Source organism: Aotus nancymaae, unplaced genomic scaffold, assembly GCF_030222135.1.
Source record: "Aotus nancymaae isolate 86718 unplaced genomic scaffold, 86718_ANA_hifiasm-v0.15.2.pri h1tg000003l, whole genome shotgun sequence".
Classification (NCBI taxonomy): Eukaryota; Metazoa; Chordata; class Mammalia; order Primates; family Aotidae; genus Aotus; species Aotus nancymaae.
Window position 1 is genome coordinate 76802124 of NW_026988414.1, and position 17213 is coordinate 76819336.

Consider the following 17213-nt stretch of genomic DNA (forward strand, 5'->3'; position numbering starts at 1 on the left):
AGATGGCAGATTCTGCCCAATGGGCTGCTTTCTGGGAGAGGTTGTGAGCAGATGACTTCATATGAACCCAGATCTACTCAACCTTCTAGCCTGAAAAAACCTAAACATGAATAGTAGATAGTTTACATAGGGACAGAGGCAGAATGAGCAAGAGGGTGGAGCGATGGAAAATGAACACATGAACAAGCGTGACAGCTTCAGTAAAGAAGATAAAATGCTGCGAGTATATGCTGATGGTAGGGTATTGCTTTAACTATGCTGGTCAGAGAAATCCTTTCTGACTGGTGAAAAGCAGAGAAAGAGACCAAGGTGAAAATTCTCCCCAAAGTGTGAACCTGGCCGGGCATGGTGGCTCACACCTGTAATCCAAGCACTTTGGAGGCCAAGGCGGCGGATCACCTAAGGTCAGGAGTTCAAGACCAGGCTGACCAACATGGTGAAACCCTGTCTTAAAAACATAAAAAAAATATAAATAAAAACAAAGTGTGAACGTGATCATAATTTTTCTAAATTTAATTTTTAGAGCCATAGTCTTTATCTGTCACCCAGGCTGGAGTGCAGTGGTGCAATCATACCTCATTGCAGCCTCAAACTCCTAGCTTCAAGCCATCCTCCTGCCTCAGCCTCCCAAAGTGGTGGAATTACAGGCATTGGTCACCGTGCTGGCCCTCATCATCATTTTTCTTTCTTTTACTTTTTTTTTTTTTGAGACGGAGTCCCACTCTTTACTCCAGCCCAAGCTGGAGTAAAGTGGCACACTCTCAGCTCACTGCAATCTCCACCTCCCGAATTCAAGTGATTCTTGTGCCTCAGCCTCCGGAGTAGCTGGAATTACAGGCGCCGGCCACCACGCCCAGCTAATTTTTGTATTTTTAGTAGAGACGGGGTTTCACCATATTGACCAGACTGGGTGATCCACCCACCTTGGCCTCCCAAAGTGCTGGGATTACAGGCGTGAGCCACCACGCCCAGCCTTCCTCATCATAATTGATATGTCCAAAAATGTATGCATCAGCAGTAACCGTGGAAGCCAGAATGAAAAAGGGAGATGATGAGACGGGTAAAGTCTGATGTGGTTGGAACCCTTTTGGGAAACAGGACAGGCATGACAGCAGTTAAGAGGCAGGTCCACACGATGCGTTATCCTAGGTCTGAATAGTCAAGAGAAAGTGAAAGTAGAGCCCCAAGAGTAGGAGAAGGAAATTAGCTACACAGCAATTCCACTCTGGTTGGCTACGGACTTAGTGCCCTCCTCACCACGGCACAGTAACCCCTCCACCTGCTGCAGGCTCCCGCGCCCCAGCTCCCACGAGGGCCAAGGCTTCTCGCTCCGCCCTGCAAGGAGGACTTCCGCGTCCTCAGCCATCCCGCCCCTTCCAGGACGTTCTGCGCATGTGCGGGGGCCATATTAGCAGCGGACAGTCTGGCAGCGCTGGTGATTTTTCTCCCGCGGAGTTAGGGGCTCCGTGGACGTCACAAGTCTTCAGGGTCTTCCCTCTGGTGAGCGTTTGCCCCCTGGGGGCCCGCAGAAGCTTGGCCGCTCGCTCCTCGGGCGGGGCTCGCGAACGGCGAGCCGGTCGGTCTCGGCTGCAGCCGCCGCCGGGGAGCCGTGGGCAGGATGACTCTGCACCGCCTCCTCGGTGACGGGCCGGCCGCGTCGGGGGCTTCCCGGTGCCGAATCTGGACGCGGGGCCCGGCGAGGGGGCGGGCCGAGGGCGCGGGTCTGTGGGCGGGATCGAGGGGTCGGGCCGGCTTCCGTCCCCGGGAGTTCGGTGCGTGAAAGTCGCGCTCCCGGTGCCGGTGAACTCACGATCGTGCTGTGCCGGCGTCCCGTGTGGAGACAACAGAAAGTTGCGCTGGAATCGGAAGCCCCCGGCGAGTGTCTGCGTCCTCCCTGCCTCCCTGCTCTGGGCCGTCCTTCCTTTGCACCTTCCTATTGCAGCTATCTCAGCCAGTTCGCTGCTCTCGGCCTCACCAGCCTGAGTGATCATTTAAAACGCCGTCAGTTCCTCCGTCCTTTGGGAATCATTCAGAGGAGCCCCTTGGCTGGGACGTGAAACTCAGTTTTCACGTGGGCACGCGAGATCTCCGGGATTTCATTCCAGTCTTCATTTCCTGTATTCCAGTATTTGGGATGTGGGCTTTGGACTGAGGCTTTTCCACCAAATAACGCTGCGCACCCAGTGTTGTCTTTTGCACGAATGGTACTCACGTTGCCCAAGGTAACCGCCTTCAGCCCCAAGTTCAGGACCCAGATCACTCTCTGGAGAAGGCCTAAGCCTCTTCACTTGGCATTCAAGGCTCCGCGTGATTTGGGTAGTCGCTTAGCTCTTATTTATATATTTTTTCAAAGATCAGCAGTTTGTCTCATGCCCACTAAGTTATCCTGCCTCAGTATCCTTTGTTCATACTTTCTGCGCCGTCTGGAATGCCCTTCCCCTCTTTCTTCCCCTGTTCTTTCTCTTATACCCAAGGGTTCTTGGCATTTTTTCTGCCCCTCCTGTCTCTTGATTTACTTTCATTTTCTGTATCGGTTTCTCAAAAAATACTTTCTTGATTTTTCTTCATCCCTTTTCCCACCCTACCCTCGGTTCCTCTTTCCACATTGTAATCTGTGTCTGCCTCTGTCACCTAACTGCCAGTATTAGCTTTTCAGGACGGGAATTGGTTTTACACATTTTGGTATTCCAGCATCTAGCATAATGCCTGACACTTAGCTGAATAAAGGGAGTAAATAAAACAGATTTGTAAAGTCAGCAAATGCTTTTTAATTTGTGAATCTTATTTTAATAATGATCTGATTTTCTTTTTACAGGAACTATATAAAGTTCAGAAAACATGGTGAGTTAATGCCAATAAACCGTTGCCTGATAAATAGTATTGTTGTACGCAGCTTACAGGCTTGTGTGGGAAAATTGAAATGGAAGAAAAGCTGTGGGATGGCGCCTTCTTTCTTGTCAGTTTCCTCTCAGCCATTGAACTTTGTATGCCGGGATAGGTTCTGTAAGATGATTTGTAGGCTTGCAGGAGCTGGCTTACTTTCAGTGGCTAGGAATCACTTGTGTGTTTTTACTTTGCAGTCTCGAAGATATGACTCCAGGACCACTATATTTTCTCCAGAAGGTAAAATAGAAATTGTTTAATCTGCCTCAAGTTTAAAAAAAAATGTACAAACTTTTGTAGTTGCAAAGTTCCTCCCTTTTGTTCTTTGAAGCAATTATGGTCACCAGATTGATTATACCCTACAACAGTAAAAGTGGGACTTTTGTTTCTAGCTTGCTTCATTGCTGATTTCTTTTGGGCCAGTGATGCGACAGCACAGAGGAGAGTCTTGGCTTCTCACTGCTTTTGTTTTGCAGGTCGCTTATACCAAGTTGAATATGCCATGGAAGCGATTGGACATGCAGGCACCTGTTTGGGAATTTTAGCAAATGATGGTGTTTTGCTTGCAGCAGAGAGACGCAACATCCACAAGCTTCTTGATGAAGTCTTTTTTTCTGAAAAAATTTATAAACTCAATGAGTAAGTGAGATTTTAGGAAAGAGTTTTAAAAAATATCTCACTTTCTCACATAAGTGGGAGCTATGTAATTTGGGAGGGCTCTTCCCTGTGATGTGGTAGAATTGAAGTTGTGCCTTTATTTTGCTTGAAAGCTCTTTGAGGCCTGGTACCAGGTGTTACTCCTTTTAAGTGCAGAGCAAACAGTTAGTGGAGAAGCCAGCATTGTGTAATGATAAGAGTACAGACTTAGTCACAGAGATTTGGGTTCAAGTCCGGGCTTCACCCATACAGGCTGTGTGACCTTGCACCAATTATTTCTTTGGGCCTCAGAGCCTCCCAAAGTGGTTGTGGCAGTTTAATGAAATAAAATGAATGAAATAAAATAGTATAGTGCTTGGCATATAGTAGGTCCTCAAAGTATTGTTTAGAATAGCTGTGCAGGATTTTGTTGCACTATACTGAATCTTACTAAAGAACAAGCCTCCCAGACTACCTTGTACACTTTGTGAGAATTTTGTTATGTTTGGATTTGCAGAACTTTGCAGCTCATGGAGAGCTGGCCGTGCTAATTAGAGCCTTTCCCTTCAGTGGTGGGCTTGGTAAATGCTGATTATCAGGGCCTTTTGATACACTTGTTCAAAGTGGTGTCACCCCTCCAGAGAGCCTCTCATGGGCCCACTCAACAGCTGGCAGGCATGGCTAGGCATAGTCACAGCGCAAGTCTCTACTATAAGAAAGCCAGGACAGCCCTCAGGAAATGAGCAAAAAAAAGAGGAAATACGGCCGGGCGTGGTGGCGCACGCCTGTAATCCAAACACTTTGGAGGCCAAGGCGGGCGGATCACCTGAGGTCGGGAGTTCAAGACCAGCCTGACCAACATGGTGAAACCCCGTCTTAAAAAAAAAAAAAGGAGGGGGGAAGAAATACACCTCTAATAGGAGCATAGTCCTGTGCTTCCTAGACAGGCTTTAAACCCTCCTGTCATTGTCCCCTGTCACCTCTGTCAAGCCAGGCCTTAGGAAATGAATACTACTCAAGAGCAGTCTGTCTGTCTAGCAAAATCTTTTTTCCCGAGACAGATTCTTCCTCTGTTACCCAGGGTGGAGTACAGTGATGCCATCTTGGCTCACTGCAACCTCTGCCTCCTGGGCTCAAGTGATCCTCCCACCTCAGCCTCCCAAGTAGCTGGGACTATAGGTGCGCACCGCCGCACCCAGTTAGTTTTTTATTTTTTATTTTTTATTTTATTTATTTATTTTTAAAGACGGGGTTTTACCATGTTGGTCAGGCTGGTCTTGAACTCCCGACCTCAGATGATCCACCTGCCTTGGCCTCCAAAGTGCTTGGATTACAGGCATGAACCACCGCACCTGGCCCCTTTATTTTTTGTTAAGATGGGATTTCACCATGTTGCCCAGGCTGTTCTTGAACTCCTGGGCACAAGCCCTCCGTCTACCTTGGCCTCCCAAAGTGCTGGGATGACAGGTGTGAGCCACTGTGGCCGGCCTGTCTTTTTATTCTTTGTTGCTAAATCTTGAGATTTACTTTAGCTTCTTGGCGTTGATTCTGTTACCCTATTCACTGGGTGGTAATGATAAATGCATCTTCTAAAGAACTTAAGGGTACATTGGTTTATCTTTGATGTTGAATGACATCAAGTAAATGTCTCCTACAAAAATAAAACTTTTGTAGGATTTTTCTGAAGGCAGTAGCTGCTGTGAAGCAAGTGTAGTAAATATCTTACAGAACTCTATGCTTTTTAATACTTGTAGCGCTCCTCACAAATGTCTTGCCTGCTTACAGATCAATATCTTTTTTTCTTTAAGGGACATGGCTTGCAGTGTGGCAGGCATAACTTCTGATGCTAATGTTCTGACTAATGAACTAAGGCTCATTGCTCAAAGGTATGGTCATAAATAGCATAACTGATGATAAAGAAATCAGTTTTGATGTTTCTAAGGAGAGCTCACTTTTGCAGAGTAAAGTCATTAAAAATATTTTAATTGAAAATTACAGATTTTTTTTTTAACCAAACTTAACAAAATGTTATTTACTATGAGAATATTCGGATGTTGACTTGTTCCCTCCCCTTCAAATTACAAATGACTGTTAGGTTGTCCGAATGGCAAGATTGCTTTTCAGAGAGCATTTACCTTAGAGTCTGTCTGTGTTTTAGAGAAAACTAATGTGCCGATCTCTTTATCCTAGGTATTTATTACAGTATCAGGAGCCAATACCTTGTGAGCAGTTGGTTACAGCACTGTGTGACATCAAACAAGCTTATACACAATTTGGAGGTACTTAATTTTTTTGAAAATTTTATTCCAAAAAGTTAAGACATTTTATGACTTATAACATTTTTGAGGTAGTAAAAAATTGAAAAATAGACCCTTTTGTTTTAAACTTTCTAAATTGGCAAATAATAATTATATATATTCATAGGGTACATAATGTTTCAGGACATACAATGATCAGATCAGGATAATTGGCACATTCATCATCTCAAACTCTTCTTTGTGTTGGGAGCCTTCCATATCCTTCTGGCTATTTGAAACTAACATGTTACGGTTGACTATATTAATCTCAGTGGCGTGGAACACTAGAAATCCCTGCATTCTTATTTCATGAGTGAACCTGTTTCCTCCACCATATAAATTACCATAGTTTTATTAATAGGATATGTAAAGTCCGAGATAACATTTTCAAGTCTGGAAGCTAACTGCTGTTTACATAATAATGAAATTCAGCCCTGGTCCTCTGTCTGTTCCCTCTCCTGGCTGTGTCCAAATCGTAGAAACAGAAGTGGAATTTGTAATAGAGCTTATCTATGGTACCAGAATACAAAACAGTTTATGAATGCTTAAGTTCACAGAGAAGGGTTTAGCTACATTCACTGAGCTCAAGGAACTCTAGTGATACTAAATTTAGATTATTGATGTATTTGGCTTTTTTTCTTTGTTAAAGGAAAACGTCCGTTTGGTGTTTCATTGCTCTACATTGGCTGGGATAAGCATTATGGCTTTCAGCTCTATCAGAGTGACCCTAGTGGGAATTACGGGGGATGGAAGGCCACATGCATTGGAAATAATAGCGCTGTGAGTATTTTTGTTGTGCTATAAAATCTAGCAGAAGGTCTAATAACTGCCATAATTTTGCAGTGGTGATGAACGTAAACAATATTTTACGAAAGCTACAACAACCTTAATGTGATATGGACATATTTGTGATTTCTGTTGGTGACAGAATTGCTGGTCTAGCTAATATACTGGGGTTTGTTAACTACATTAATAATTAAATGCCAATTTTTTTTTTTTTTTTTTTTGAGATGGAGTTTCGCTCTTGTTACCCAGGCTGGAGTGCAATGGCGCCATCTCGGCTCACCGCAATTTCCACCTCCTGGGTTCAGGAAATTCTCCTGCCTCAGCCTCCTGAGCAGCTGGGATTACAGGCACACGCCATCGTGCCCAGCTAATTTTTTGTATTTTTAGTAGAGACAGGGTTTCACCATGTTTACCAGGATGGTCTCGATCTCTTGACCTCGTGATCCACCTGCCTAGGCCTCCCAAAGTGCTGGGATTACAGGCGTGAGCCACCACGCCTGGCCTAAATGCCAGTTTTCAATTAAGGGTTGTGAAATTAGAAGTTGTAATTTTGTTTCACAACCTAGTTTACAGATCCCCTGAATTCTATGGCAGACCCCTTGGGAGACTGAGGTACTTTATAGAGCATCAGTACCCCCTCCTCTCACCTCGTGCTGTGTTTGCCTTGCCTGTCATCAAAATTCTTTATATGGGCCAGGCATGGTGGCTCATGCCTGTAATCTCAACACTTTAGGAGGCTGAGGCAGGTAAATCGCTTGAGCCCACGAGTTTGAGACCAGCCTGGGCGACATGGCAAAACCCCATGTCTACAAAAAATACAAAAATTAGCTGGGTGCTGTGGTGTGTGCCTGTAATCCTAGCTACCTGGGAGGCCAAGGTGGGAGGAGGATCACCTGAGCCTGGGGAGGCTGAGGATACAGTGAACTGAGATCACGCCACCACACTCCAGCCTGGGCAACAGAGTGAGCCCCTGTGTCTAAAAAAAAAAAAAAAAGTTTATACCTGTAATGCCAATAATAATTCAGGGTGGGTGTGGTGGCTCCCGCCTGTAATCCCAGCACTTTGGGAGGTCAAAGCAGGCAGATCAGTTGAGATCAGGAGTTCGAGGCCAGCCTGACCAACACGGAGAAACCCTGTCGCTACTAAAGATACAAAATTAGCTGGGTGTGGTGGTGCATGCCTGTAATCCCAGCTACTTGGGAGGCTGCGCAGGAGACTTGCTTGAACCTGGGAGGCGTAGGTTGCAGTGAGCCAAGATCGCGTTATTGCACTCCAGCCTGGGCAACAAGAGCGAACCTCCATCTCAAATAATAATCATTATAATAATTATTTAGGCATTTTCTTTCTAGACCAATTCATGTTTCTAAAAAATGTAAAAACTTAAAATTCTGTGTTGATTCATGTTTTATAGGCGGCTGTGTCAATGTTGAAACAAGACTACAAAGAAGGAGAAATGACGTTGAAGTCAGCACTGGCTTTAGCTATCAAAGTGCTAAATAAGACCATGGATGTTAGTAAACTGTCTGCTGAGAAAGGTAATTCATGTCCTCTCCTTTAATTCGTTAGACTGAGTGAGTTAGGTTTTAACATGTTATCCTAGTTCATTGAAACAGCAGCCTTATGAATTAGGTGATGTTATCCCTGTCTTCTCACTGAGGACACTAGGGCTTACTTATTGTGCATAGGTTTGGTATTCTTTACCAGAGATACAACATTTACATGGGTTGTGATACCGTCTCCTATTCTTTTGAATCTACTAATCTCTTATTTTAAGTTTATGTTAGCAATTCCAAATGCTTTGTTCAATATTTCAGTCCAGGTGCGGTGGCTCACGCCTATAATCCCAGCACTTTGGGAGGCTGAGGTGGGCAGATCACCTGAGGTTGGGAGTTCGAGACCAGCCTGACCAACGTGGAGAAACCCTGTGTCTACTAAAAGTACAAAAAATTAGCTGGGCGTGGTAGCGCGTACCTGTAATCTCAGCTACTCGGGAGGCTGACGCAGGAGAATCACTTGAACCCGGAAGGCGGAGGTTGCAGTGAGCCAAGACGAGATCGCAACATTGCACTCCAGCCTGGGCGGCAAGAGCGAAACTCTGTTTCAAAAAAAGAATATTTCAACTGGGTGTGGTGGCTCATGCCTATAACTCCAACACTTTGGGAGGCCAAGGTGGGCAGATCACCTGAGGCCAGGAGTTCAAGACCAGCCTGGCCAACATGGTGAAGCCCTGTCTCTACTTCTAAAATACAAAAATTAGCCTGACGTGGTGGCGCACACCTGTAATCCGAGCTACTCGGGTGGCTGAGGCAGGAGAATCACTTGAACCTGGGAGGCGGAGGCTATAGTGAGTTGAGATTGCACCACTGCACTCCAGCCTGGGTGACAGAGACTCCATCTCAAAAAAAAAAAAAAAGAATATTTCTAAATGTTTTTAAGAAATTATGGTAAATTAACATGTCATTTTTGATTAGGACAGTTTAGCTCCTGGTGTTCCTTAGAAAATGCCACTTATGGCCAGGCGTGGTGGCTCACACCTGTAACTCCAGAACTTTGGGAGATCAAGGTGGGTGGATTACCTAAGGTCAGGAGTTTGAGACCAGCCTGGCCAACATGGTGAAACCTCGTCTGTAGTAAAAATACAAAAAATTAGCCAGGCATGGTGGTGCGCGCCTGTAATCCCAGATATTTGGGAGGCTGAGGCAGGAGAATTGCTTGAACCTGGGAGGCAGAAGTTGCAGTGAGCCAAGATCGTGCCATTGCACGCCAGCCTGGGCAACAAGAGCGCAACTCCATCTCAACAAAAAAAAAAAGAAAATGCCATTTACATGCAGATTGCCCTCTGTTGTCTTCTTCCACCCAATTTTAGGGAGACACTACTCAATTTCCCTGGTACAAAACAATTCCTTCCCCTTTAGGTATTAGTCTGCTTTTCCTGCCATTTCATGTCTTTTTTTTGTTTTGTTTTGTTTTTGAGACAGAGTCTCACTCTGTGTCACCCAGGCTGGAGTGCAGTGGCGTGATCTCAGTTCACTGCAATCTCCGCCTCCCGGGTTCAAGTAATTCTCCTCCCTCAGCCTCCTAAGTAGCTGGGACTACAGGTGCCCGCCGTCATGCCCGGCTAATTTTTTTGTATTTTTAGTAGAGATGGGGTTTCACCGTGTTAGCCAGGATGGTCTCAATCTCCTGACCTCATGATCTGCCCGCCTCGGCCTCCCAAAGTGCTGGGATTACAGGCTTGAGCCACCGTGCCCAGCTTTTTTTTTTTTTTTTTTAAATACTTGCAAAGTCCATAAAAAATAATCTGTTATTACCAGTTGAAGATTCTGGCTGAAATTGTGCTTCCTTCTGATCAGCCCAGCTGGTAGCAGGCCAGCAATTGCAATTGGTCCATTATAGTTTTTCTAAGGGAGTGACAAAATGGCTGCTAAGAAAGTTGTGATGGGTGAGGTGAAGCTATTTAAGCAAAAATTGTAATTAAAACGTTACAAGATCAAAGGTATTTTGTTCTCATAAAAGGGAATAATAATATTAAGCATAAAACATAGGAGAGTGCTGAACTAGGGTTTAAATGATGTAGTGGACAGAAACCGTGCGTGCCTGTTAAGTTTCTCTGCTAAGTGTGCCTGCCTGCCTGCAATACACATAAACGTATGTGTTTGTTTTTAGTGGAAATCGCAACGCTAACAAGAGAGAATGGAAAGACGGTAATCAGAGTTCTCAAACAAAAAGAAGTGGAACAGTTGATCAAAAAACATGAGGAAGAAGAAGCTAAAGCTGAGCGTGAGAAGAAAGAAAAAGAACAGAAAGAGAAGGATAAATAGACGAAATCGGAGATCCGGTTACTCTTTTGGGGCACCGTTTCAGTGTAAAAGCTGTCCTACTCTTCCACACTAAGGAGGCTTTGACTCTTTTAAATTGGTGCAGTGGGAAGATAGGACGTTCCATACTGAATTGGGTCCTTGTCGTTTCTGTTCAGTTGCATACTTTATTGTAATGATGAGGATTACTTTCCGTGGACATCTTAATCTTCCACGCACATCCCCTTTTTTTGGAATAAAATTTGGAAAATGGAAATGAAGGAATAAATTCTCTGTAGCAGTAATTGTTAAATATACAAAACTGACAGGGCGAGTGTCTTCTTTCCATGCTTTATGCGCTGTGGCTTACACTCCTTTCACAAAGATGGGCACATTCGTCAGGCTGGCCAGGCTATTCATCTCTGTCTCCAAGGATTGATTCGAGAATGAACACGTGGGCTGAGCAAAGCCAGGAGTGATGTGTGGAGATGAGGCTCTCGCAGGTAGGACTGAGGCTGTCCACCAAGCTGCGTGGAAGATGAGGTGTAGAAGACGTTAAGACCACAGAGGAAAAGTGAAACAGAGATGAGAACAGTTACACTGTTGGCTCCGTTGCTGGGCTTTGTCCAACCTGAGTTCCTTTGCGTTCTGTGGCTTCATGATAGAAGTGATACAGGGCAGTGCTACTTAACGTGTAGCCATGGGGCTTGAGCATCACCTGTTCCATCCCAGATCTACTTCATTAATACCTCTGAGGGTGGAACCCAGTAATCTCTTTTTTTTTTTTTTTTTTTTTTTTTGAGACCAAGTTTCGCTCTTGTTACCCAGGCTGGAGTGCAATGGCGCGATCTCGGCTCACCGCAACCTTCGCCTCCTGGGTTCAGGCACTTCTCCTGCCTCAGCCTCTTGAGTAGTTGGGACTACAGGCATGCGCCACCATGCCCAGCTAATTTTTTGTTTTTTTTTTTAGTAGAGATGGGGTTTCACCATGTTGACCAGGATGGTCTTGATCTCTTGACCTCGTGATCCCCCCGCCTTGGCCTCCCAAAGTGCTGGGATTACAGGTGTAAGCCACCGCACCCGGCCCCAGTAATCTCTTAACAAGCTCTGTTTGTGATTCTTAGGAATGCTAAATAAAGCTTTCAGAAGTTTTTGTTACACATTAGTTTAGAATCACCTAGCAAGCTTTTGCAACTTGTAATGCCATATCAACTCAAGCTCTGTGGTGGAACCCAGATAGTAACATTTCTTAAACTCTTCAAGTGATTTCCATCAGCCAGGATGAGAACCCACGCGTTGAGCCATTCTCTCAGCTGTTGTCAATCAAATATGGTATCCCAGCCTAATTCTTCATTGTCGATTTTCTTAAAGAATGCAGCTTCGGGCCGGGCGTGGTGGCTCTCGCCTGTAATTCCAGCACTTTGGGAGGCCGAGGCGGGTGGATCATGAGGTCAAGAGATCGAGACCATCTGGCCACGGTGAAACCCTGTCTTTACTAAAAATGCAAAAATTAGCCGGGTGTGGTGGCACACACCTGTAATCCCAGCTACTCGGGAGGCTGCTGAGGCGGAAGAATCACTTGAACCCAGGAGGCGGAGGTTGCAGTGAGCCGAGATTGCGCCACTGCACTCCAGGCTGGCGACAGAGCAAAACTCCATCTCAAAAAAAAAAAAAAAGAATGCCGCTTCCTGCAGTTATCTGTACAGGCTAAGGTATTTCCGAGCCCTGTTTCCAGCACTTTTTGAACTTCTAAATTACTCTTTTACTCTGTACAGCTGGTTCTTGTTATTTTTGGTAGTTATGTTCTAAAAAGTCACCACAAAAACTAAATTAGCAAATACTGAACTTTTGTGCCTAGGGGACGTACTGGGTTAGAGTCCTAAAAGCCACTGGTCACATTTTTATCAACGGATCAGTACATAACCTGTTTTTTGTGTGTTACTACTTAAAGACCCCTTATTTAATGTATGTAATGTATATTGTGGATTCATTAACATAGAACTGAGCCAACAGCTCTTTACCTGAATTTTTGTTTTGTTTTTTGAGACTGGGTCTTGCTCTGTCACCCAGGCTGGAGTGCCATGGTGTGATCGTAGTTCACTGCAGGCTCAGTCTTCCTGCCTTGACCTCCCAAAGTGCTGATATCACAGCCCTCTTATGCTTACGAACAATACTAAACAGTATTTTTTTTGTAGAGACAGCGAGTAGGGAAGATCTCACTATGTTTCCCATGCTGGTCTCGAACTCCCGGATTCACGCGATCCTCCTGCCTCAACCTCCCACAGTGGTGACATCACAGCCCTCTTGTGCTTAGGAACGTTAAACAGCACTTCAGCACTACACCTGGGTGCCATTTTAAATAGTAAAATCACTGCCGGGCGCGGTGGCTCAAGCCTGTAATCCCAGCACTTTGGGAGGCCGAGGCGGGTGGATCACGAGGTCAAGAGATCGAGACCATCCTGGTCAACATGGTGAACCCCCGTCTCTACTAAAAATACAAAAAATTAGCTGGGCATGGTGGCGCGTGCCTGTAATCCCAGCTACTCAGGAGGTTGAGGCAGGAGAATTGCCTGAACCCAGGAGGCGGAGGTTGCGGTGAGCCGAGATCGTGCCATTGCACTCCAGCCTGGCTAACAAGAGCAAAACTCCGTCTCAAAAAAAAAAAAAAAAAAAAAGTAAAATCACTAAGAAAAGTGCGAAAATAAATGGCACAAGTTTACTGCAAGAACACATTTATAGCGTGAGAGCTGAAACTGCAGAGCGTCACTTTGTTCGACCTCAGCTGGGAACATGCGCCTCTGGGTACCCAAAATTTTCACCACTCTGCGTGTCAGTAAATGACTCAAAGTACCACAAGTGTTGGTTTGGGGGTTACTGTACATTTTACGAGGATGCAAATTTTGCAAATTCACAAGTACAGAATCAGCAAGTCATGAAGATGAATGGCACACCTTCACCCTCCAGTCTTGCTGCACCCAGAGGTGGACGTAAGAAGTCCTGTTACCTCCACCTCCAGAATGTACCCAGAATCCAGCCACTTTCCGCTGTGGAAACGCTGCTCCGATTCGCCATTCTCTCTCATTTGGCCTATTGCAGCAGCCTCCTAAACGGTCTCCCTGCTTCCCCTTCATTTCCCACTGTCAATTCTCCAGCAGCAGCCACAGTGATCCTTTCAAAATGTAAAACTGTGCTGCTGCACAGCCTTTGCTCAGAACTCTCCAGTGGCTTCCCATCTTGCTCAGTAAAGGTCAAGTTCTGTGCACTGGTTCATGAGGTACCCCGCATTCTGCCATGTGCTTCCTTCCTCACTCATTCCCTGACTGTGCCAAGCCCCCCGGCATCACTTCCTAGTGCTTCTGCCTTGGGAATGCTCTTCCTGGGTATCTATTGCCCACTGCCTCATCTCCGGGTCTCTGCTTGCATGTCACCTTTTTTGGGCTACTTCTGTGAAGGAGCAATCTCTTTCCCCTGCACACTCATATTTTCTGCTCCCCGTACCCTGCTGAGTTTTTTCTCCACAGCACTCATCGCCAGCTGGCATGTTTGTTTACCGTCTGTCTCTCCCACTGGAATATAAGCTTCCAGAGCAGTACTGTTTTAATTCAATAGCTGTGTCTCAGCTCCTAGAACAGAAACTGGACATGTTACGCAACAAGTCAATACTGATGAATGAATAAATACCCTGGATATGCTGGTGTGAAATCCTAAAAAAATACCCACTTTCCATCCAGACCAATAGCACTGGTGGATTTTCTGTATCCTGACCACCTCTGCGACACTTGCCTCAAGCTAGGACAACTTCTTCAAAGGCAACAGTGGCTAAGAGAGCCCAGTATATTCTGCCGCCACATTAGGAAAGTCTTCAGAATTTTCCCCTAACAGGCAAATTTCAGCGTATTCATTCTTTCGTTAAAATAAATTCATACTGTGGGGAAAAGCAAAAGATAGGAGGTGAGGCAAAGCCTACTGTGTAACTGTGTTTTTTCCCTGATATAGGGTTTGTCTGCCTAATCCAGATTCTCACACAGTCCTGCTTTCCTCTGCTCTGTGGCATATTTTTAACCCGAGCGTCAGGGCTGTTTTGTTTCCAGAGAGTTGCCTGATGCATCCCAAATATTGCCTTAGCAATACTCATCTGAACAGGGGCCCTTCACCAACAGCAAGCATTCCATCCAGCTGCGCAAAACTCGGGGGTTTTCACAGGGACCCTTCCAGCTCGGAAACACCTTGATATAAATAAGCAGAAAACCAAAGACAGCGAAGTTTTAAATCTTGAGTCAAAACTTTAAAATCAAAGTCAAGTTGATTTCATTTTGGTAAGCTTTCAAATCTTGCTTTTAAAAATAAATCATGTAAAAAAAATCATGTACTCCTGTGTGTAATTTTATTTCTGGTGTTTTTCTTAATCAGAAAATTAAGGAAGACTCTGGAATTTTTACAGTCTAGCACTTTGAAATTTCCATGAGAGTGTTTGTTTCAGCAGTGCAAAAATATTCCATACTCTGAAAAACAAAACCAGAAAGTTGATTCATTCCTTTATTGGACACTTACCAAGTTCCTGATAATTTTAGGTGATGGGGATATGTGGATGAGTAAGACATGTCCTCATCTCTTAAGTTGGAGCCTTGCAGGAAAAGCAGGGCTATAATCAACCACCTAATATTGTGGAGGAGTGCTAGACTCCGGGTAGCTGGGTGCTGAAGGCTAGGGAGTAAAGCCAGAAGAAACTGCATGTGCGAAGAAAGGCTTGGCAATGGGAAAGCTTCGCTGTTGCTGAGCAGAGCTAGAGAATGACGTGCTGGGGGAATAAGAGATGAGGTTGGAAACGTACATAGGATGAGAAGACAGCTTTGCAGGTCTTGAGGTTTGTGCTCTATGCAATGCAGAGGCAGCTGAGATTTTTTAGTAAATAAGAAAAACAATTACTCTGACTCGTTTAGAACAATGATTCTGGGCACCCAGAAGATGGACTAGGTGGGAAGAGACAGAAGGCAGGGAGGTGAGTTAGGAGGCTACTGAAATAGGCAAGGAAGAATGAGGGTGCAAGATCGTGTAGTGAAGGAAGCAGTGAGGAGGGGAAGCTGCCACTGATGACGGAGAGAGGAAGGGATGACAAGGGCGTCAAATTCATCAAGTAGTCACAATCCGATCTAAAAAGGCACGCAGTGAACGTGAAGAAGTACTCTTCTGGTTTCCTAATGCCTTTTCTGCTACTGTTGTTATAACCTGAAACCAAATAGAGTTAATATGCCTCGTAGGGAAGAATTCCATAAACAACACCGTCTATCACACATCAGGGTAAACCCAGGTCAAATGCTTTTTTCCCCTTTTTCTTTTAATTTGTATTTTTATGTGCACTGTCTGTTCTTCTGTTTTGCCCAATTTCTATCAGAGAATTTAACTTTCCAAAAATTCATTTATGAGCTCCTTTAAGGATAGTTCTTTGTCATCTACGTTACAATTTTTTTATTGCAGCATTTGCATTTTTATTTTGGGTTTGATACTCACACGCCGAAAGGCTGTTTTGTGTTTATGTAGACAAAGCTATCATTTCAAGTTCGTGTTAGTACAATGCACATAAAGATACTCCCCATGCCGAAGTACATCAACATTATTTTAGTAAATCTGTGGTTTAATTATCTTTATAATACACAATTTACAAAATATAATTGTTAATCTATTTTTAAAAACAGTATTTAAATTAATCGTGAAACTTTAATTCAACTGTTCAGACTACTTGGAATTTTGCATTCTTGAGTGAATTCAGAATTACATGAAATAGGATAGTTATTTACCTTTCTTCATTTATTTCTGTTATTTTTTGGTAACAGCCTTATTGAAATACAGTTCACATACCGACAATTCACCCACGTAAAGCATACATTTCAATGGCTTTTCATATACTCCCAGGGTTGTGTAGTCAGCACCACAATCAATTTAGAACATTTTCATCACCCCAAAAAGAAAACTCCACACGCTCCTTAGCCGTCACCCCCAAATCACTGTCCACTCCTCGGCAACCCCAATCTACATACTGTCTTTACAGATTTGCATCACCTCAAAAAGAAAACTCCACACGCTCCTTAGCCGTCACCCCCAAATCACTGTCCACTCCTAGGCAACCCCAATCTACGTACTGTCTCCAAGGCTTTGCCTGTTATGGACATTTCGTGTAAACGGAATCATACAATCCTTTGTGTCTGGCTTCTTCTACTTAGTGTAATGTTTTCAAGGTTCATCTATGTTGTAGCATGCATCAGTAATTTGTTTACTAGATTAGAGAAAAATAGTAGAGATTTATTATTTCTTTTTTTAATTTATTTTAATTTTTTAATTTTTTTTAAAGACGGGGTTTCACCGTGTTGCTCAGGCTGGTCTTGAACTCCCAACCTCAGGTGAGAGATTTATTATTTCTATTCCATTGCATGGTTATACTACATTTTGTTTATTCATTGGCAAAAATAAGAGTTATTTCTATGCTTTGGCATTATGAATAATGCTGCTATGAACACTCATGTACACTTTTTTACTTTTTTAAACTTTTTTATTCCTTCCCTCCCACTGCCGTTTTAAATTTTTTATTTATTTCCTTATTTTTTTTATTCCATGTACATGTTTTTTGTATGGACATACGTTTTCATTTATTTTGAGTATACACCTCAAAGTGGAATTTTTGGTTTATTTTAAAATCCATCTTTATGCCATTTATTGACATTAGTGATATGGATTTTTAAAAGCACCTACTTTGCCCTATTTTCTCCTGTAAGAACCCAATAGAAATGGGAAACGGGTTGACTGTTTGAGTAAATGTGTA

The 17213-nt window shown here is 44.1% G+C and overlaps 1 protein-coding gene across 2 annotated transcripts; it reads left to right on the forward strand.

The window, feature by feature from the left end:
- Positions 1-1382: 1382 nt before the first annotated feature.
- Positions 1383-10730, forward strand: PSMA4 (proteasome 20S subunit alpha 4). 2 transcript variants are annotated; one of them, XM_064383049.1, is made up of 9 exons: positions 1383-1500; positions 2816-2841; positions 3081-3123; positions 3360-3522; positions 5328-5405; positions 5710-5798; positions 6466-6596; positions 8014-8137; positions 10269-10730. In XM_064383049.1, the coding sequence occupies exons 2-9, from the start codon at positions 2839-2841 to the stop codon at positions 10421-10423; spliced, it is 786 nt and encodes a 261-aa protein (XP_064239119.1). In that variant the 5' UTR covers positions 1383-1500; positions 2816-2838; the 3' UTR covers positions 10424-10730. The 2 variants fall into 2 exon arrangements, with proteins under 2 accessions (XP_064239119.1, XP_064239127.1); XM_064383057.1 differs by lacking the exon at positions 1383-1500 and adding an exon at positions 1798-2222.
- Positions 10731-17213: the final 6483 nt, after the last annotated feature.

What these genes read in the sequence shown, in the direction of transcription:
- PSMA4 (XM_064383049.1), top strand. An exon ending in CACTATATTTTCTCCAGAAG is followed by an intron (nt 3,124 to 3,359) that starts GTAAAATAGAAA and finishes TTTGTTTTGCAG; the next exon opens with GTCGCTTATACCAAGTTGAA. An exon ending in CTAAGGCTCATTGCTCAAAG is followed by an intron (nt 5,406 to 5,709) that starts GTATGGTCATAA and finishes TCTTTATCCTAG; the next exon opens with GTATTTATTACAGTATCAGG.